Genomic DNA, 22,080 nt, shown 5'->3' with positions numbered 1-22,080 from the left:
GGGCAAACAAACAGAAACAAACCACAAAACAAAAAAGAGCTAGGTGTCACAGGGAAATTTCATTCAAGGTTTCAAGAAGTTGCTACATTTCTTCAGTTCTTTAAGAAAGATTGAATCTGTGGAGGGAGAACAAATTTCATTCCATAAAGGTTTTAGGTAGTTACAGACAACTAAGATGACAAAGAACTGGAATTATTACAGAAAGGTGGAAACTCAGAGCCTACCTGCACAACTTGTCAAGTTTGAAATAGATGAAGGTACTCCACAGATGAGTTTACAGCAATTCAATTAATAGATTAAAAGTTACCACAGTTAAACATGTGCCATCTCTGTAAACAAAGATGCTTTTTTCCTTAAACAGAGTTCACCATGCCTACTGCAAGTGTAATTTTGAAGACCTGTACATCCATGCAAGTGCATATTGTATTCCTGCCATTTTATAGGAACAAATACTCGGTTTTAGAGAGTATATGCATCTCAGTGTGCAAAGATTGTGCTCAAAATGTGCTAACAAACCTCAGCTCCCAGTAAGCACTCACTTTAATGTTAAGACATGTAAACTTAGTTGTTACTCACAACCTTCTTGAGCCATTTCATGCTTGGGATTATCCATTCATTTTAGAGCAGAAGCCTTTTGCCAAAGCTTCACAGTTAGCCTCACTGTCTTGATCTTTATTTCCACTGTTTCCAGCTAAAATAATCATCTTCAGAAAATCTGCCTGACAGTTGCATCTTCCCTTCCTGAATCTTGTCACCTGCAAGACTGACAGAGTTATTTAAAGTCAAATACCTGTCTCTCTAGTCCACCAGGTTACAGACCAGTCTTATCTTAGGGGGGTATTTTATGGCTATCCAAATGGCAGAGTTTAGTCTGCCACCACACTGTAAGCTTTGCCTAGGCATAAGGCTCCTTACCCTGCTCTCAGAGAACGGACAGCAGCGTGTTACTGCATTATGCAGCTGGGAAGGTAAGGCCCAGCATTTGACTGACCCAGTGTTCTGTCCTGCTTCCTTATGAACAGACCTGTGTAAAATCAGTAAGGACACGAGATTAACAACTAAGCAACCCTGGTATTAACTTCTAAGTTTAGGGAGGACTTTTTAGTTGGGGGAGGTTATTTTTACTTTAACCAAGGAGAAGAGGATCAAGGAGCCGGTTGTTCTTTACATGGGGAAATACTAAAGTACACCTCTCCTAGCTCTGTTGCCTCTAAACTCTTTTCATTACCATCTCCACGCTGTGAGCATTTGCATGTTTCCTTATTCTACTGTGAACAGACCTGTGCAGTTCTTTTTAAAGTAGCTGACCCCAGTATAGTTTGATAAGGCCTAGAACCAGTTCCAGTGGTTTACCTATTGGTTTAGTTTAATTCTCCCATGACTGCTGTTGTTACTATGCTTTGTTATGGGGTATCTGGCATCACATTTAACTTGATGTTGCCAACACCTGTGTGTTCACAGGTTTACAGAACGGGTCAGGTTGGAAGGGACCACAGTGGTCCAACCTCCCTGCTAAAGCAGAGCCACTCTAGAGCACATGGCACAGGATTGGATCCAGAAAGTTCCAGTGAGGAAGACTCCAGAAACTCTCTGGGCAATCTGTTCCAGTGTTCAGTCACCTGCACAGTAAAGTTCTTCCTCCTGTTCAGGTGGAACTTCCTGTGCATCAGTTTCTGCCCATTGCTTCTTGTCCCAGTGCTTGGCATCGCTGAGCAGAGCCTGGTTCTGTCCTCTTCGCACCCTCCCTTCAGATACTCATAGACATTGATAAGTTTCCTTCCCTGACATCTCTTCTCAAGGCTGAACAGGCTCAGCTCCCTCAGCCTTTCCTTGTGAGAGATGTTTCAGTCCCTTAATCTAATCATCTTTGCTGCCCTCCACTGGACCCACTCCAGGAGCTCCATGTCTCTCTTGTACTGAGGAGCCCAGAACTGGACAAAGCACTCCAGATGTTGCTTTATCAGGACTGAGCAGAGGATCCCTTGACCTGCTGTCCGTGTTCGTCCTACTGCACCCCAGAATACTGATGGCCTTCTTGGCTACAAGGGCACTGCTGGCTCATGGACAGCTTGTTGTCCACCAGATCCTTCTCCACAAAGCTGCTTTCCCCAGATCAGCCCCCAGCCTGTGCTGGTGCCTGGGGTTATTCTTCCCCAGGTGCTGAACTCCACATTTGCCTTTGCTCAACTTCAGATGGTGTTAAACAGTTAATAGATGCCTATTTTTATGTGATTCTTTGCATCTGGAAGTTCCTCTTGCAACTGAGTGAATGGGTAGGGAAAGAAAAATGAGGACAATGGAAAATGGAAGAATTACCCAAGCACAGCATTCATAGCTAGCACAGTCTTCTGCAGGCAAAAGTCTCCATGAAACTGGATGTTATCAGCCACTGTAAAGCACAGTGAAATGCCTGCTTAAAGATGTTGGTATCTCAGGAGAAAGCAGGAAGTGCTTACATAGCATGACCACCCCAACAACTTCACTGACATCACTCTGTACATACACATTCCCAGGTGCACAGCAGCATGAGAGGTTCCAGCTCTTACATGGTAGGGGTTAAACTGCATGAAACTGAAAACATGTGAACCAGAAAGTAGGTAGGGATGGGAACGAATGCCAAGTTTGCTATTAAAAAAAAAGTAAATAGCACAGCATAAAGCGTAGCTATCTGAAACAGGTGGTTGGGTTTTCTCCTGAGAAGTTCAAGAGATTAAGCCCCCAGCAGCACATGGAAAGCAAAATTATATGCAAGTATTTGTTGCTGAGTGGGATTTCACTAGAGTGGCATAAACCAAAACCAACTGTTTTAGATCAAAACTGAGAGATGTTCAGAGTACAGGTCTTTGAGAAAACCCGTCAAATTTCTTACAAAATTGCTCAATTTCATGAGTTGCTGCCAACCTCTCTTAATTAATACAAAAAATAACAGGCAGTCCAGGATCTGAATCATCAGACAGTGTCTCCTAGTTTTGCGTAGAACATAAACACTGCATCTACATGCACAGCACTGGGCAATACTCTGCGTGTTGTGTTTGTATTAACTTCAGAGCTGAGCTGTAAAGGGATAGCAGACAGTGACCAGGCGGTGACACATCCATTAAGGACCCATCTCACACTCCCATACAACCAGTAAGAGTTGACACAAATGATGCAGTGAGCCTGTCACAGCCAGCTCACTTGGGCAGGCTAATTTAAAGAATAAACCAAAAAAATGTTTTCACTAAAAATACTTCCTAAGCATCTGTTTTGGAAGGTAATCCAGGTGGATATTCTTAACTGCTATGCAGCAGCTTCATCATTACCTGAAATCCATGGAGTCTGTGTATGCTGGAGGCCCTGAAAAGTTTTCTCTCCATCCTCAAAAAGCAATTCAAAAATAACCAGATTTTGTGGACACACAGCTACGTGCTTGTGTGTACAGGGTTTACTAGAAAAGTTTCTCACAGTTTTCTGTTCTTCTGCCTGTCTCATACAAAGCACTGTTTCTTTTAATATTTCCTTTTCCAGAACCTCTTCAAAAGGAAGTGCAGAGCATGGCATTTCTAGAAGTCATATCAAAACTCCGCAGCCATGAGAACAAAACTGTTGCCCAGCAGGCCTCGCTAACAGAGCAGAGACTTGCTGTAGAAAGCTGAGGAAGGTCTTGTTTCCAGTGCATCCCATCACAGATTTCACCTTTGTCCTCCGTCCTGCTGCCGCTCCTGCTATGTTTTCCACTGTATCACTTGTGCATGCGTGTAACGTTCCCACACAAATTGATGAACGCTGTAGGTACCCGTCCAAAAAGGTTTCTACAAATTCATAGGTGGTGTTAACATGAACCTGTCTCCACCCGTAACTGTTCTACTTGTATTCTTGTTGCTTGGGCCACATAGTAGAATGTGCATGTTGTAGTCCTATGATGACGTAGAAGTGGTACTACACAACTGACTCTTTCCTCATGCCCCCTAACTGCATAATAATGTACTACTAAATTAGGGACAATACGAGATGCAGCAAGTCCAGACTAGTGTGCTGACTATAGGATTAAGAAGTAAATCTAGCTCAGTTTTTGGTGCTTTGGAGATTCAGGTTTGAATGCAATGTACTGCTGCTCATTCACTGGTCTTGCCTATTAATGTCAAACTCGTGGTACCTAGAGGTAATAAATAAAAATTTCAGTGCTCTCACTTTACCCTGTGGTTTGTCCTTTTTTCTAATCCCACGCAGAAGCCGCGACTGCACCATCATGCACTGGTGAGGACTTGGTTTTGTTCCTGGCTCTGGCCCAATGCAATCACTGCCTTTCGGCTGAGTGGATACAAAGGAACTATTCCAACCACTTTCACTGTGTGTGCTCACACAGAGGCACTGTGTGGCGTAACAATCATGCATTTTAGCAGCAATGCATGATACAATCCTTATCCTATAAAGCCATGTACGTATGAGTGCTCCTGGGCTTGCTTGGGATTGCTTCTTTGTTTAATGGGGGGGTTTTATAGATGGATTTTTAAAGGCATATCTTGCAGCAGCTGTTCAACAGAAGCCCATTGAGTGAGAAACAGAAGATGCAAGAGTCTTCCTTTTTTCTCCTTTCCTAGGTAAGGGAGATGGAAAACTGCCAGTCTGAGCATCTTATCTCACAGCTGCTCTTTTGTAGGTCTGTAACATGCCAGTGAGCAAACCAGCAGACACCACTTTGGCAAAACAAGGAGCCAGTTGGGATAGCAGTTTCCAACAAGCCAGCAGATGTTATTTTGGACTGTGTGATACCATTGCCTAGCTTAATCAAGCCCACCACGCATGAAGGTCGTAAGATCTATAACGTTTTAAAGTGAATTCAGCATTCCCAGTGCTGAAGTGCCAGCCTCAGAAGTTTCAAGTTCCTTTTCTTACCAGCAGAGGCAGCAAACCCAAAGTCCAAACACCTATGAGATCCCATGCCAGGTAATTGCAAACCACAGCTTTTGACCTTCACAAATTTACTTCCCAGCTCTATGAAACCAGTGCCTATCCCTCAGATATTGTGATGAGAAGATGTCAGTCATGAGGGGAAAGGGATTATTTACACAAGCTGGGTATGAAAAGAAATTTGCCTTCAATAGTCAGCTTAAGCTCTCAGATTGTACCAAAACACAGCAGGTGCTACAGGAGTTTTCACACCGCAGAGATTCCACATCCATTTAAGGCAGTGCCAGAAACATGCAGAAAAAGCCTCCAATACCAAACTGCGCAACAGCAAAAAACAAAACAAAACAACAAAACACACATTCAAAAAGGTATTTGCTAGTACTAGTGCAATAAAGCTGCTGACAGAGTGCAGAGCTGTCAATACAGACCAGGACCTTGTGACATCAGGCTCCAAATAACACAGAACCTCTGCACTGCTGCTGAACATAACCAGCGTGTTTACAATCACAGCTCACAGACCCAAGTTTTCTCAGGCACAGAAATTCTTTCTATTGACTTAAACAGAACCCAAAATAGCATTTGAAAGGCCAGTTATCAACAACCTGCCTGGTTCTAGAAAGAGACTATTCCTTTTGACATTGGTATAAACTGCAAGTGCTCACACAAACTGGTTGTGACATTGACAGGATTTCCATTTGGCTGTCTAACTGGAGCTGTGGTTAAGCACTAGCTCTATGCTCATTACCAAATGTTTATCAGGAATACCACTGTCACAGCAAGCATACATACAGGCCAGTGGTGATACCCTACTTTCAGATGGTTCCCCTGGATGGAATATCACTTACATTCCTAGATAAAATCTGTGCTGAGCCTAGGAAGAAAGGCCCACATAAGGGCAAAGATGGGTGTACGTGGCAGTAGAAGGTGGTAATTGAAGAGACTGTATCTAGCCACACAAATGCTGTGCTGTCCTGAGGCGTGCTGCAGCCTGCAGGTCACTTCTATGTGGTTGGTAAATCATTTATCCTCTGAGCACCTTTAAAAACAAATGGGATCTAAGGACGTTACTATCACATGCATTTCACTATTCACTGAAGTGAAGTGAAACTGCTGACAGTAATTCCAATTAGATGCTTACTAGCTAGATTACATCTAAGCAAAGCTTGACATCTGCTGCTCAGACTGTTTCTATGACGGCAATGCCGGACACGGGGCCTTGTCTTTGTCTTAGTGCCACCGCAAGCCAAGCCAGAACGATCCCTACGGCCACACCACAGGACCGGCAGCACCTCCCTTGAGGGTCTCGCGCATCGGTACAAACTTTGCAAGGCTCAGCATCTCACTGTCAGGAAGGAGAACACATCCATGTGTTTTTACATTTTACGGTGTCCTTATTACAAGGAGAAGCTTCACTCTGGGTAAAGCACAAACCCCAACAATACTGGCCTTGCATCCAGAGCACCCATTGGTCAAATGAGACCATGAGACCCAGAAAAAGTCATTTGTTTCAAAAATCCTGCAAACAGTAACTCAGCTTCAGGAATCAGTGTTCAAGTCTGTTAGGAGTTTGACACATGGCAGGAAGCCACTCCTAGTCTCCCTGTCCATCATGAAAATGCTTATTCAAGTCTGTCACATCTATTGGGCAATGTCCTTGGCTCTTCTTTTTTGTTAATTTCTGGCCATTCCTGTGCTTGTGTGTCATCTGTCCCCAATTTAGATGCTTATTTTGCCAAATTGTTTCCATACATACAGATAAATGTCATATGCCTGAAATATCCAAAGGGCATTAGACTTCAATCTGGATATAGAGATGCTTTTAAATTGATCATGGTGCCATTTTGTGTACAAAAACTAGAGGTTTTGAAATATTAAAAAAAAAAAAAAAGTAGTCTGCTTCTTCCTCTATCCAAAGTAGCAGAAGACATCATTACCCATTTTTACCTGCACAATAATGTAAGCCAGTTCTCACTACTTCTGTTTAAGGACATGTTGCACTTATTTAGACTTTTGAAAAGGGAGGTGGGAGTTTCATTTGTCTAAGTCATACAAAGCAGCAACTTCTGAACACATCAGGGTCACCAGAATAATTCTGGGGAGAGCGCAACCACTGCAGCCTGAGGAACATCAGCAACCTGTTGGAAAGAAGCAGAGTGTGTTCATTAGGCAGAGACTTCAACAACAGCTGACAGCAAATAAGGGATCTCTTCACGTGGGGACATGCTCTTCATATACTAGCTTATTATTCACTTAAGGGCAGCCACTGGTGGCATGAGCATTGTGACTTAATTAGAACACAGTATTCCACAACACATATGAGAGATAGGGATTTATTTCCCCTGTTAGCTTGGAGGAAAGGAGGTAGGGATCTTTTCCTGGAGAAACTTTTCATGAATGTATCTTTCTATTGTTAATATTAAGTGTTACATCAAGAGTACATACACATTCACAACATCATATTTCACACAATTTTATTTATAAAATTGTAATTATCTAACAAATTGCATATAAAATGATTTACTTCAAGTAAATACAGAATACTGCACAACTATTAAAACTATTGTATTGTCCATCATAAGTGTATTAAAACATTCCTAAAAAATGCCTCTATTAAAAAACAAAAACCCAAGAACACAAGTAGCATGACCAAGACCATTTTCAATAGCTTAAAATGAATTACCAGGAAGTTGCATTAACTTCCTAAGTAGACTCCAGTTACATCCATTGAGATCAGCATGTGATACAATACCACAGTCTAATGCTAAAGATGACAAGTAATACATTATGCACCTGATCTATGCTTTTCTCCTACACTGAAGGGAACCAGTCTGAACTCAGAAAACTAAAGCTCAAGTCAAACTCTACTGGGCATGCAGTTCTGTTATAGCAATACTTTCAATCGGTATGTGTAGTTGGCTTTTACAATCAATTTTACAACTGATAAAAAAGGAACACAAGAGAATACATTCGTATAAAAAGGAATGATACACAAAGGGTAAATATTGACACCTTGCTGTACACCTTCAGATGAACCAGAGAGAAAGATTCAGCTGGAACTAATCTGGAATATACATATCAGAAACAGCTCTGAGTCACAAACCCAAATTCCTGATCTCCCCAGAGCTCAAGGTCCATCTCTACTATGTACACAGCGTGAACATGAACACACATACAGATGGAGTTTTTTATTAACACATTTATATCGCCAAAACACAGAAGACAACTAGCAGTGCTGCCTCGTGCACGCTAGTAGTACAACACTTCTTCTTATACTGCATGTTAAGGGAGACAGATGTTTTTATTTCTTTTTTTCAAGTGGCAAGATTTGGTAGCTAATAGATCAGAGAAGTATTATTTCATTTGTTTTAGACAGTTTCATCACCTGTTACAAGTATCTGAAAAAGATTCAGAGAAAAAACAAAAAGGGAGGAACTAGAATTGGAACATTCAGCAGTGCTTGACACCTTTTGAGGTCTAATCTCCTTTCTAGGTATTTGCAGAACTGCTACTTCAATGCACCCAAAAGACATAACACAGCAAGAAGGGAAACAGAATCAAAAATTCAGACAATAGTTTCTCTCATAACCAACCATATTAATCAAGACCAATTTTAACAAGGGCATCTCTAAAGTAGTAGAAACACAGATTGATGTCCAGGACAGTTCTTATAGCACCATGTTTAGTCCTGCCACAAGTGATGGCAACCTCCCAAACTGGTAGGAGGTGCTGCCACCAACTCTCCACTTTACAGTCTAATGCTGTTCTAATGCCAAGCAGCAAAGGGAAAAGGCAAGGGAGGCCCTGCCACTAGCCAGAGCCCAAAGGGCTGGCCAGGGCTTCACCTTGCACAGGTGCAGCCACCCACCCACTGGGCAGACATGCGAGCACAGGCTGAGGTGCTCCTGCTGCTCCATCAGGGCGAGGGACAGCCCGGACAACCACTCGGGATTCACCAGCAAACTCTCCCGGTGGACACCTTTCCTATCCATAATGAACACTTTCAGGATGAAAAGCAGTCATGTGCAAGAATCATTTAATCTGCATGCTACTATTTACATTTCAAACACTATTTACACACGAGAACTACAATGAGCATCTCTCTCAAAGGGGAGAGAAGAAGGCTTTCGGGACAGAGTACACTTGAGCAAGCACCCCCACAGCTTGAAACTCTAAGGGGCACAATCAAAATTATGGATGTTAAGCAAAGAGATCCTACTGCTACCAAAACAGACAGAGATGAATCAAACATTTGTCCATTAGGCTATTAATCAAAAAAAAAAAAAACCACAAAACCCCAAACAACAGAAAGGCCTGTGAATACAGAGGGTATTTAGAAAGCAGAGGAGCAAGGACTGTGATGCCCTCTGGCAGGGCTCAATGGGATATATGGAAATAGCTTTAAAGCCAGGGCTGCTGCTGAGCTACCAGACTCCTCATTAGCAATGCCACTACTCCACAAGAATCACCCAGCAAACAGAGCTGTTTCACACTCCGTAAGCCTGACAACAAATTTCTGAACAACTACTGCACATTAAAGATAATTAGACTGATCTCTGAACCCACATCTAACCCCACCACCACACCAGGCAGGCTAGAAATTGCCATGGAGTCCTAGCACCTACCATATCTTATTGCTTTAGACACTGAGCCCTTGCAGCCAGCAGTTGTGCTTTATTCGCAGCTCACCTGAACTTTACAAAGTTTCCTGAAAGAAAGTTTGCTTGTATTTGGCAGGCTCTGACACTAATACATCGATTTCCAAGGCCTCCCACAAGCTTTCCAAACTGGACACCTAAGCTGCTGAGAAGCTGCTGATGGGACATTTCTAGGACACCTTACCTGATCTGTAGACAAAAAACATGTGGGATTTAAATGTGTAACATAGACAGCTAATCCTAAACATTCAGTGCACATCCATCAAACAACTGCAAAAATGAGTAAATAAGTATCTCTTGGAAATGAGGGAGGGAAAAGGATCCACATCTGCAGCAATAAAGACAAGCTCTAGAAAAATAAGTTATTTAGTGGTTTTTGTAAGAACAGTCAGTCATTCTGGGATTCAGCAGAAGTGTTGCACATTTGTGAGTAGACGAGCAAGTTGTGAGAACAAGATTTGCTCAGCTTGGAGCATTTACCCTCCTATCAGTGTGACACTGCCAACAGCACGGCCAGCAGACTGGAACTCAGAGAACAGCATGACAAGACAGAAGGCCAATACAGTACAACTGCAGAGATTCAAGTAGAAGAATGAAGCTATCTTCAGAAGCTCAGAGCAGCAACAGCAGAATTCAAGATCAGTGGCAACAAGGAATGTTTCTGTAATTAGGCTTTTTGTTTTCCCTCCAAACCAAAGCCCAGGATCACAATCAAGGCTCTTTGGTGGAGGGGTTATTTCCTCAACCCCGCTTCCCTGATTCCTCCCTGCACCATTTTGTCTCAGTGCAGCAACACTGGTGCTGATGATCTGTCTGTCCTGCAACTAGTATGTCCCTCTGGGGAAAAACAACCAGTAACTCCTCAAGTTGAGGAGTGGCTAAGAAAAACATAACACTGTGCTGAGGTGGAACCAACTTTATTAAGGACAGTGAATTATAATTGCTTTGAAAGGCTTTAAAAAAATACTCTGAGTCATGGCTGGCCTTTAACAGCAGATACCAAGGGATATGGAGGCTGCCTGATTCAGAGCCAGTCAGTGGGAGTTAACCAGAAGAGGATGAGGTAATGCTCAAAGATGGGAGGACAATGGGTCTGTCTGAGGCATCTGTGAAGCACCAGCATGCCCATCGCCAGCCTTCAGAGGGGAGAAAAACTGTGGCCAACTAAAGCACAGAAAGCCAAATGTGCAAGGGTACATATATTCATTTGTTTAGCAGTCACAGGACCAGAAAGGGCCTTAACAGGTCATCAGATCAGCCTTCTATTTATCCCCCAACAACAAGGAAGCTTTGAAAGCAACGTATTCCTCTCTTCTACTCCACATGCCTCCTATTTTAGGAAACTCAACTGAGAAAGATGTTACATTCTTACAAAGAGGTGCTACACTCCCTTTGCAGCTGTCTGACCAAAGCAGCACCACAGCTTTCAGGACTGGTATAGGAGATACTGAGAAGGGTCATAAAACAAGCTCAATTTATACAAAGTGCAATAAACTACCCAAGGCATGGTCAGGTCTTTAAGTTCACTATTATTAGTGAAGAAGAACAAATCAAAAGCGCTAAGCTGGATGGAGCCTGATCTAAGTCTACTGTCACTATTTGTGCTTTTTTCCATATTCTGCTTTCTTGTGTCCAATTCAAAAGGGTCTGTCTTAGCTGATCCTAATAAATGCTTCTATTTTAAGACTGTTATACTGTTGCTTCAAGAAAGCTCTTTGTTGCCTTTAGAGCAGGAAAGGGAGACACATCCCCATAGCATGGATTCGTTCACTGGAGGTAAGCATTTACTCTGGCAAAAACTGTTCTCTCCAACTTCCAAGAGAATGGGATATATGATCTTTCCATAATCACATGCATTTATCAATAAATAAGTTTGGATTAGACTGTATTAAAACATATGCACATATTTAAAGCACTGGAGTGTCACAGATTCTTATTCCACAGCTCATGCAAGTAAAAAGAATTAAAGAAAAGTAAAAGAAAAAAGAAAGACCAAAGCCCCAACTAGGAACAGACCAAAGAAACAAGCTTCGCATGAGTATGTCAAAGCATTAATATTAGTGAGATCCCTAAATACATTAGGTTACACTAAATTTCAGAGAAACAAAAGGTTTTGCCACATCAGATACATAAGTTTCAATTTTTTTTAAGTTAATATATAATTCATTCTTTGAATATTATTCTTCACTTGGACCCAACATCCACACTGCTTTCATACATTTATACAGTTATATCCCATCCTTGCCTTAAGAGACTGATATCCAAAGGTATGGCAGCAACCCTTGTTTGTCAAATATAAAACTCCTTTCCCTTCATACAACAGTGGAGAAGGAAAAAAGATCTTGACAAAATTAAGCAATTCTCCCTGTTGCTGATTCCAACCTCAAAGTACTACAGGGAGATGGTTGGGAGCTTGCATAAAAAAAAAATTTCCCTTGTTTTAAAAACAATTTTTTTTACTGTACAATAGATGCATAGAAAGTTGCTTCCTGCTTCATGGGTTTAGGCCTGTAGCTATGTTTAGCTGTGAAAACAAGAAGATTGTTCCTTTACAGAGTGGTGAGGAGATAGACCATCTCAGGAATATTTGGCAGCTATCAAAGAGCTCATGACATGAAGAATAAACAGCATATCCACAGACTACAACAATGCAACTCTGTCTCACTGAATACACCAATTTAAAAAAGTGTCCACTTGTTACTCAAAATCAAGAATACAGTAGAGATTCACGGCTCAACAGCTTTCAAAGTGGTGGTTTAAAAGAAAAAGAAAATTGTCAGTGAGCAGCAGATTTTCAATAGCCCACTCTTCTCTCCCCCACCCCAAAGAAACATGAGTTCACTGCAATATCAGGAACTTAGACTTGAGACTACTTGGGAGAGAAGGCTTCCCTGTCACCCATGTCCATACAGCTTGGTGTCGGAGTGACACACTGGAGGTTTCAGAGGGTTTCGGTTGTCCAGTGTCTTGTTGTGGTTACTTCAGCAGTTTTACCAGCTGGCTCTGACAGCCTCAATGTCACTAACCAAATTCTGGGCTAAGCATATCCCAAATATCTGGAAGAGACAACAGTTTATTCATTTGGAGCATAAGACAACTCTTTTCACATAGGCAAACTCCTTAGGTTATACAGAATTTAGATATGAAAGAAACAACAGAGGTAGAAATTAAATTAACAGTAAGTGTTGGAAGAAGTAAGAATATTGCAGAACTCCTGTAACACCAGTATTTTTATAGTCACAGCGGGTTGCAGTTAATTAACAGTTCTAGTCTTGTTTCAAAGCGACCCTAAAGGCTCTCTGCTGCTCATTTAAGCACCACTGGAAACAGTAGGTCTGTACAGGCTTAAAAATCTCTACCTAAGCTTTATCTAACAGATGTTAGTTTTGACCTGCTGAAAGCTGAGAAGAAAAAAATGCATCCCTGTAGATAAAAATTAAATATTCCTTAACACAAAGAAAGCCTCAAACATTTAGTTCCCACTGCTAAAATCCATGAACAGGCAACTGACACTGCATTTCCAGTTCTCATATACAGTTTCCCCCTGTCATATATTCACTTTATCTTTTATTCCTCTGTGCAACTCATTACATGGAACATGATGTTTACCTGCAGTAATGCTATCCCAATGAATATACCAGCAACTATGGTAAGGTTGTCCTGCAACCATTTCTCAAACTGAGGGACACAGCCTTTAGTGTAGATAACAATCTGCTGATCAACTTCCTGCCAAGGAGAAGAGGGAAGAAAACAGAGATAATTACATTCAACTACACCATCAGTAGAATAATCTCCTCTCGAAACAGGGATTCAGATCCTTAACATACCACATTAAGGTAAAGAAAAAAAAGCTTACTGGTTTTTGCCTTGCATCATAGCCACACTGAGTATTAATAACATCTTCCTAGAAAAGAGAGAGAGAGAGAGAGAAGAGAGGCAATCAGTAAAATGTCTCCCAAACACGTTCTTCCAGCTCCCTGGAGTTGGTCCTGTATGTAATAAGACAATCACCCAGACTTTGGTTAGCATATTGCTTTAATAAAAAAAACCTTCCTCCTTCACTCTGCACTATTAATTATTCACAGCAAACAAGAGCACAAGGTCAAAAAACTTTTCATCTCCCAAGTCAGCAAGCTGGGAAAACCAGCCCTCCACTTGGGTGAACTCCATGTTCCAGATACAAGCATTTAGTAGTCAAAGTAAAGGGACTAGAGACCATCTATGTTAAAACCTTCTGCTGAAAACGTTTTGTCTGTACTAAAAAATATGCCAAGAGTACTGTTATCATTTTCAGGGTTCAGTCTGTGCAGAATGAAGAGGTGACAAGGGGCAGTTCTGTTGCAGAAGCTGCAAGTTCTTTCTGAGAATGTCTGTAGAAATATGTACAGTATCTAGTTCATTTCCAAAAACATGAAAGAAAAAAGAACAGATGGAGTAATATGTTCTTACTGCCTGTTCTTTCTTATAGGAGCTTGATACCAATGGGAAAGGAGGGTTTTTGCCTACTCCCTTTCCTTTAGTACACCCAAAGCACAGGTAATAAAATAGGCTCTGGCAGACTTTCCCTAGTGAACAAGTGCTTCCCATTGGCAGCTTAAGCTGTGTGCTTACTTTGTATACAGTTATTTCATGGTAATAAAATGAAGCATGAAACTTTTGGCATCAGTCACAATGGTAGCAAAATATTAAGTTACTGATTTATCATATAACGACAGTGAGCAGAAGAAGGACTACTCAAGTAAGCGAGAAAATCAGCCAATCTTAGCTAGGTGTACCAAACAGCACAATTTAATCAAATTGTGGGAAGTGAGAAAGGCAGGCAGTCAAGAAATGGATTTTAAAAAGCAGCCATATGGAAAAAAGTATCTCCTATCAGCATGGAAAGCTCCTCTGCTTCCTCACTTTGCAGGAAGTACAACAGGTCACACTCTGTCAGCTGCCCAAACTGGATTCCCTTAATGGACCTTCAAAATTTGAGCTACTTGTATCTCTTAATGAGATGAATGCTTCTGTTCCAGGATCTAAGTGCCACAGACTTCAAGGATGTAAAAGCGCCTAGGATTCTGACAAAGAGATTTTAAGTTTTCTTCCTTGTTCTAAAAGCCTACTTGCTTCATCATTAATGTCTTCTGCCTTTAGCCTTGGAATTTGTTACCCAAAAGAAGGTACGAAAACTGCAATGGAAATAAAAAAAATTTTCTAGACTTGCCTGTACAGGAATTTGGAACACTTCAACCTCCTTAACTTCATCAAAGTCAACTATAGTAGTTTTAAAAGACTTATTTTATCCCACTTTAAACTTACCACTTCCTGATTCAAGCTAAACTAAAAACAATAAGGCATCCATGTAACTGTTTGCATCAGTCCAACACTGAAACCTAATTCTAAAAGAGACAGATCAGCTTTCCCACAGAATAAACCTGTGTGTTATCACTGCAGCTGAACCAACCACAGCTTGGTTAAAATTATTTTAATTGTATGCATGACTTCTAATATTTTCAGTCTTTAAAGGCCATTAAGGTTGTTGTTTCCTTACAGTGAATAAGAATGAGATCTATCTTTAAATTTCTGGTTGCAGCATCACACCCTAACAAAATGCACAGCCATTTACACAACAGAGAGAGAAAGAGAGAACTTTAGGATGGATTATGTATTTATAGGATTACCTTGTACTGCTGTCACTGCTTTGGTTTTATAACAACTATATTTTTAAAACTGGGTTGTGATGACCTCTGTGTGGGTGGGTAGGCAGAAAGGCAAACAGTAGAGGGAATCCTAAGCATAATGTAATGTTTGAGCCTAACCTACATTTTGTTTTAATATCTCATTAAAACATTTTCAGCTATGTTTGTCAGAAAAATTCAAACTACTGTGAAGACACATTCACTGCAAAGGAACCAGAACCAGCTTGTGCAAGTGGCAGTGCCGTATAAGGAGAGGGGGTGAGCAGCAGCAACTGGATGCCAGCAGCAGTGGCTGCATTGCATTATTAGCAAGGCAGGAAGCACCTGAGGTGCCTTTTGGCAGCTCACCTAACTTCCGTCTGTGCTAGACTAATGCATTCAAGGAATTGTAAGTCATTCCAGGTGGAGAAAAAGCCACAGCTGAATTGATAGATAATAAAAGCACTCAAAGCCAGCTTCTTTCAAGCTCTATAAAGTCAAATGTATACAGTGCTAGGCACATAACAGTTTCCATGTACACACCCATTCCTGTTCCAAGCTTTTCGCTATTAGTGAACTGACTCCCTACACTTTACCTTGCTCTTCTTAATCATGTCCACATTAGCAATGCATGGCTCCAACATTTTCCACTTAGTGATCCAGAACTATAAATACTTAAAAAGACGTGAACATTTACTAAAAAGCTGCTCCCGCTACAATTTCTGACCTTTCAAGTCTGATTTCAAGTGACTCTACGACAGGCAGTAATTTTAAAGGTAAAAAAGAGTATGTAAAGATATCCATACCCAACTCAAGATTCTAATGCAAACATGCCAGTTCCTCAGGGCACAGACTGTCATTCATTACCATACCTGGCACAAACTGGGTCAAACTGGCTGCAGCCTCAGGACACTGCATTAAATAATGAATTATACCTCCTTTAAAGTGCCTGATCTTAAGCATTCCTGTTCTAATGAATTTCAATTGAAAGCTTACATCCTTCAACTCATTAAGAGCTTCTCCTTTTTATACTTGCTAAAATTAATACGTATGTTCAGCCAAGCCCATGGTTCTCTCTTTTTAATAAAAGCCACAAAATAAAGACTTAAGTTAGCTTATGATTTTTGATGACTGAAGTAAAGCTAGTGGTAAAGCTGAGCTGCAAAAACAAGAAGAATACAGGTTGGTGAGAAGTCAATTATTATGCACAATCTCCAGAAAAACAGAAAAAAAAAAAGAAGAAAAATCTTGAAGAGTTATTTACAATTGGAACAGCACACCCATCCTACCCTCTTGACTGTCACTTACAGCAGGGTCTTTAGTACAGCAAGAGAATGGCACACCACAGCGCTCTCGACTCGCGTTGGAATCTGTACAATTGAAGTAAATATTAAGGTTCCAGTCATCGGCTCCAAAAGCCCCACAGCACTGCCACTAAAACAAAAAAGGAAGAGCTTCTTAAATTTCAGAACAAAAATCTTAGCATTAGTAACATGCATCATTGCTGCCAGTTTCCCTCTAGCTTTCAAAGCAAAATCTGAGACTCCCACTGCTTTCATTGAAGCTGGCTTTTTTTTGCTTGGTTGGGGTTGTCATTTTTTAAAATACCATTCTAGACCTGTAAGTTGCTCCAAAGTTATCATGTGATTCAAGTTATGTTCACACCCTGCTATGCTGCTCTCTGGAGAGAAACCCGTGGGTGAGCTGATAAGCCTACACAATACCACAAAGTTGCACAGGCCCACAAACTCAGGCCTGAGGGACAGTTAGAGCCAAGAGTACAATATTCTGTCCAGTCTAATGGGCCCTGGATTTTCAAAAAAAACAAGCTCCAAGGGCTACACTGGTACAGCTACTCCTTTTGCCAGTTTGGGGGAACTTTGCCTGGGTGTACATCGGACAGTGTGAACACATTGTTCCCTGAGCATCACACACTGCACAATTAACACCTCTACTACTGAATTCTTCAAAGAGTAAATCTGCCAAAAGGCAGGCTTAGTCTCTGGCAAAACAAGTTGAACACACAAGGAATTGGTGTGCTTTGCTGAACATACACAGAATGGACTGGAGATCAGTGAAGCACTGATGGTTTACAGCATTTAAGGAGCTACACCAATCAACTCATCTGTGTCAACTTTAAAAAAAAGGTAAAATTTAAAACCTCACAAACAAACCACATTTTTTAAAGTGGTGGAATAGCAATTCTCTTTTTCTAGATGTAGCACAGTTCTCTTTGCAATACCTGAACATGTAGTCTACATGCACTATCTCTACTGGTTGAAGAAGTAACTCGCTCTCACAACTTGCGCTGGCCCTGGCTTATCTGCTGAGTGCTAATCCAGTTAGGAGAGGAAGCTTTAGGTAGTGACTGCAAAATTGGACTGTAGCCTTTGGCTGCATACAAGTGGACCACTGCTTTCAGACTGTGGTGACCTCTGACCTTCTCGCAAAAGATTCAAAACAGTGCAAGGATCCAAATCCTGTTACTTACCATTCTTCCCCCCAGGCATGGAGAAGCAAATCAAGCATTGAAACTATTTTAATTGCAGAACGTTCAAAAATCAGGAAACATGAATTCAACCAACACTTAACTATGTTAGCCACAGAGTGCCAAATTCAAAGAGGACTTAATCAAAACAGGCCAGAACTGAGTACTGAAGAGGGAAGGTATTGGCACACCTTGTGTGCTGAAGTCAATGCAAGACTTCTTTACACACACTGATAAATTACAGAGCTTAACCTGCACAAACAGGTGCACCACTGGTTTCACCCTTCCCTCCCAAGCACAGACGTGGCATCACTTAGAGATGTCCTACAAGAACTCTACAAGTGTCCCACTTCATTAGGCTAATTCCATTAAGTCAAATTCAGAAGAAATAACATTGTAGTTTCATTTGGACCAACTAAATACCTCTGCCACTCTGCAGTGCGGTGTAGCACAGCAAATGTTGCTAAAACCGCAACAACATTCATCTTAGGACCAAATCAAGCTTAGAAAAGGAATAACTTCTTAAACAGATGTGATAGCTTCTACAACAAAATACTTTAACTTTGTGCATTTGACACACTATCTCTAAGTCTTCAAGAAAAGCCACCCCAACTGTCCATCTTGTTTTACTCATTCATGCATCAATAAAGCCACTTTTCACAGGTGCTGTATGTTTGCAGTTCTGTAAAGACAAATATACATATATTCAAAAGTATTATATGCTAGAATATTTCTGTTGCTCTTGAAGAAACAAAACAGATTGAAAGTAAAAAATAAGAGCAGGTATTTCTTAAAAGTAAGCTTTACCAAAAAAATAAACATAGTCCAACTTACATATTCCTGTGTGAAGTCTATGAGGTTTTGTAAATCAATGTCATCTCGGTATGCTCTGATGTTGTTGTTTATAAAGAAATACAGCTGGTCCTTTATCCAGTCTTTGAAAACAAATGCTAGAACACCAGCAGTGAGCTCCAAGAAGAAAATAATTCCAAGAAATACAGAGAACTACGAAGAAAATAAAAAAGGCTAAAATTATTTACTTTCTGATCAAAAACTTTTTCAAAGCTCACAATTATATCCAGTGATAATGCTTTATCTGTTTCAGTGCAAGTTCAAGCCATTTTGACACACAGGAAATTTTAAATGAAAAACACACCATTTTCATTGGAGTTGTAGTACAGAAATCGTAATTCTATTCCAACAAATAATAAAAATGCTAACAAATGTCCAAACCTTGGACGTTTCACCAAGATTTTCAAAGCGATCAGAGAGAATTCACTGTAAATTTCAAGAGACGGCCAGTCACCACCACATGTAGGGCCCTTGAAAACCCATCTTAAATTTCTACATAGGCACTACATTTCAGAGGGCATAAACAACCAGCAGTGCCAGTAAAATGCTTTCTACGTGACTTTTGCTTTAGATCCTCTCACTGGCAAAGCTTCGTCTAAGCAGACAAAGCAGAAATTGGTAACAGCAGAAATTAATTAATGACTAAGTCGGAGCAGAATGTCTATGAAATGACTCACATCCACATTAAAACTAAATGAGGCTGCTATGATTAATGCAAATGCAATGGAGGCCAAAGGCATTACTAACGATCTGCCACTTTCTCTAAGCATTTCCACTGAGTCTACACTGTTTTAAACCACACAGGGGTCCTGGTATACTGGAAGTCCATCCCCTTTGCAACTGTGCCTTTTGAGTTTTATTTTAATATGCTCTCTGTGTGTGTTCAGATGCATTTTTAATTTCTGCTGCAGCTGCTGTATGGGAAGCTATTTCTGGTAGAGCAGATGGGTTCATTTTAGGCAAGCTAAGAGAAGCAAGGAAGAAGAAAAAAAAAGTGTTACAAGCTGCTTTATAAATGCCACAAGAACTGTGACTCTCAATTGCCTCCTCCCCTTATACAACATGTCTGTGGGAGCCAAATGTGTCACTTGGAGGCAGTTATTTCACTGGAAGCTTTTCCATGTATATATTAACAGTTAATGGTTATGAAGACACAACTACCACCCAGGCTGTGCCCACCTCTGGAAATGGGAGTGGTGGATGAAAGAATCTTTTTTATTACAAATCTTCAATTTACCTAAAAGGGAACATGACACTGTTACCCTCATCTTCACAGGAGGAGGTCTTTCAAAATATAGAACCCGGCTACTTAGCTAAAGAAGTTCAGCGTACTGAGGTACCTTTGTATGTCAGCAGCTCCTTCCCTAACCAACAATCCAGCCCAGAGTTCAAGAAAACTCCCATTTTCTTTATGCATCCCGAACACATTCTCCTCCTCTTCTTCTTCTCAGGCCCCAGCATTGAAAGCAATGAAGCCTTTTCCAATTAGCTGAATGGCACAGACTGGGGATATCAGCCAGCAACCCCTCATAATCTACCTCCTCTGTACCATGAAGGGCCCTTGCACAGCCGAAGCCACACGGGTCACATTCACTGCTGTATCTACATCCCTCATATTTCATAAGCAGCTTGTTATGGACTCCAAGTTCAACACACAGATTCTCACAAGAAATTTCTCTCTTGTGGCAGGGAAGCAAAATGTTAGGCTACATCCATATCAAAAGCAGTGCTTCCATGATATGATTCTTATCACCAATAGTTCTGAACTTCAACAAAACACAACCAGTAAGCACCAGAGACTGAAGAGCTGTAAAGTGTTAAAAGCTAAGTGCTTTCATGGTACTCTGACACTGGATAACACCTTCCTCTCCAAAATACATTTTAAAAGCTTAACACAGTAAAACAGAACAGAGAACATGGCATGCTGTGTAAATGAGAAATGTCACAGTTGCAAAGGCTACTTACAAATTTGAGAAGAAAAGTGTTTTCTCGTAAAGCTCCAATGCATCCTGCAAATCCCAAAATGAACATTACTCCTCCTACCACTAGGAAGAGCCAAACAGGATCAAAGCCTCCCAGGTCAGTGATGGAGGAGATATTGGACAGCACTCCCTGAGAAAGAGACAATGCCAAGGGATAAAAAGTATGTTCAGCTTTCCATTGCACAAATTCTGCCTGCATTTTTCTTCTTAAAAAAGAAGACTACAGCAAAATAAATGTTCCGCAGCACAGCAAGAAAACACAATTAAGAAAATCTTTGTATCCCAAAAGAGATAAAAAGTGCCATTACGTGCAATATTTCTGAATCAACACGTGAATAAGTAACAAAATGTTCTTGAAGAATCCTCTGTGAGAAACCCACAGGGCATTTTCTGCTTGTGTAGCTATAAGAAGTAGTCTGTCAGAAACTCAGAATAGATATTTGAACAAAACTCAATCTTATTACCCATGCTGAGATACATTTTACGAATCATATACATCATTTATGTAAACACACAGTTACATGTTATGATAGAAAAAAACAGTTAAAAGCAATAAAACCATATTGAAGTTAGCATTTAGGTTCATTATTTACAGCAATTGTCAGATATTAGACGTGAGCTCCTAGGTTGCAGCATCTTGCAAAAAAATTTTTTTTTCAACAAATTTCGACAAACTACGTATCTGGCCAATTCAACTTCAGGCATCTACAGCGCCAAACCCTCATTCTAGAAATAAAGTATGGCTACTGAATAACTAGTTAGCAGGAAAAATTTGAAAATAATGAAGTCTCTTAGTAGGACGAAAGACAATTCAAGAACTTGTCTTGGGACATGGTTTACACTGACTTAGGGTAGACCTATCATACGTTAAATCACATATGCTGTGTTTCAGATATGACAGCACAGTCTGCTTGTAATGCCACTTTTGCCTTAGAAGCAAAGCTTGGGTTGGGACACCAGTAATCCTGAGGAACTATTTTAATTTTTTGAACACATTTTAGGCAGAGTTTGGCTGATGTTGAACAGATGGGTTGTATCAAGCAGCAAGTACAAAGTTTCCTCTATTCCAGTGAGTTTGCACAGGAACAATTACAGTTTCCTAAGGCTTTCTGGCAGAAAAAAAATGCTGAAGTGTCACTATTTCTTCATTCCCCTCCCCAGTGCTGTAGGTCAATGCAAAGCACACTGCTGTGTTTCCTCAAAGAAGCCTGAACCCAGGCTGAGTACTTTGGACTACTGCTTCCTCTAACGCCCGAATGATGCTGTGGCTTGAGAAGCAGCAATAGAGATCTCTACATCTACAGCTCCTCATCTGCAAAACTCTAAGGTTCGTCCTTTTTCTTATTCCTGTTCATATCCCCTTTGTTTCTTTGAAATAGTCCCAAAACAGCAACAATTTAGAGGGAACTTATCATAACCTCATTTCCAGAAGCTTATAGTAACACTGTTAATGATGATCGTTCACAACTGTGGCTTTAGACCTGTGATTATTATATATATATACACACACATACTCATTTTGAACCACTCAAAACATATCAATTGTCACG

At 40.7% G+C, this 22,080-nt stretch overlaps 2 protein-coding genes across 8 annotated transcripts in view; one reads left to right on the top strand and one right to left on the bottom strand.

Annotated features, from left to right (window-relative positions):
• The window catches only part of RAP1GDS1 (Rap1 GTPase-GDP dissociation stimulator 1), a 90,711-nt gene extending 86,537 nt beyond the window's left edge, over window positions 1-4,174 (top strand). For all 7 annotated transcript variants that reach the window (XM_039550793.1, XM_039550792.1, XM_010411651.3 and 4 more), the window contains one exon: window positions 3,508-4,174. In XM_039550793.1, coding sequence (XP_039406727.1) covers window positions 3,508-3,635 — 128 coding nt within the window. In that variant the 3' untranslated portion in view covers window positions 3,636-4,174. The remainder of the gene's footprint in view (window positions 1-3,507) is intronic.
• Window positions 4,175-7,344: 3,170 nt separating this feature from the next.
• TSPAN5 (tetraspanin 5) overlaps window positions 7,345-22,080 on the bottom strand; it is an 85,131-nt gene continuing 70,395 nt past the window's right edge. Inside the window, exons 3-8 of the mRNA XM_010411654.4 lie at window positions 20,514-20,660; window positions 18,531-18,701; window positions 16,517-16,642; window positions 13,402-13,449; window positions 13,155-13,271; window positions 7,345-12,601 (exon numbers count right to left, since the gene is read on the bottom strand). Coding sequence (XP_010409956.1) covers window positions 12,536-12,601; window positions 13,155-13,271; window positions 13,402-13,449; window positions 16,517-16,642; window positions 18,531-18,701; window positions 20,514-20,660 — 675 coding nt within the window. The 3' untranslated portion in view covers window positions 7,345-12,535. The remainder of the gene's footprint in view (window positions 12,602-13,154; window positions 13,272-13,401; window positions 13,450-16,516; window positions 16,643-18,530; window positions 18,702-20,513; window positions 20,661-22,080) is intronic.

This window comes from Corvus cornix, chromosome 4 (assembly GCF_000738735.6).
Source record: "Corvus cornix cornix isolate S_Up_H32 chromosome 4, ASM73873v5, whole genome shotgun sequence".
NCBI classification, from domain to species: Eukaryota; Metazoa; Chordata; class Aves; order Passeriformes; family Corvidae; genus Corvus; species Corvus cornix.
The sequence above is the reverse complement of the archived record's forward strand: the minus strand, read 5'-3'. Positions and strand labels throughout refer to the sequence as shown.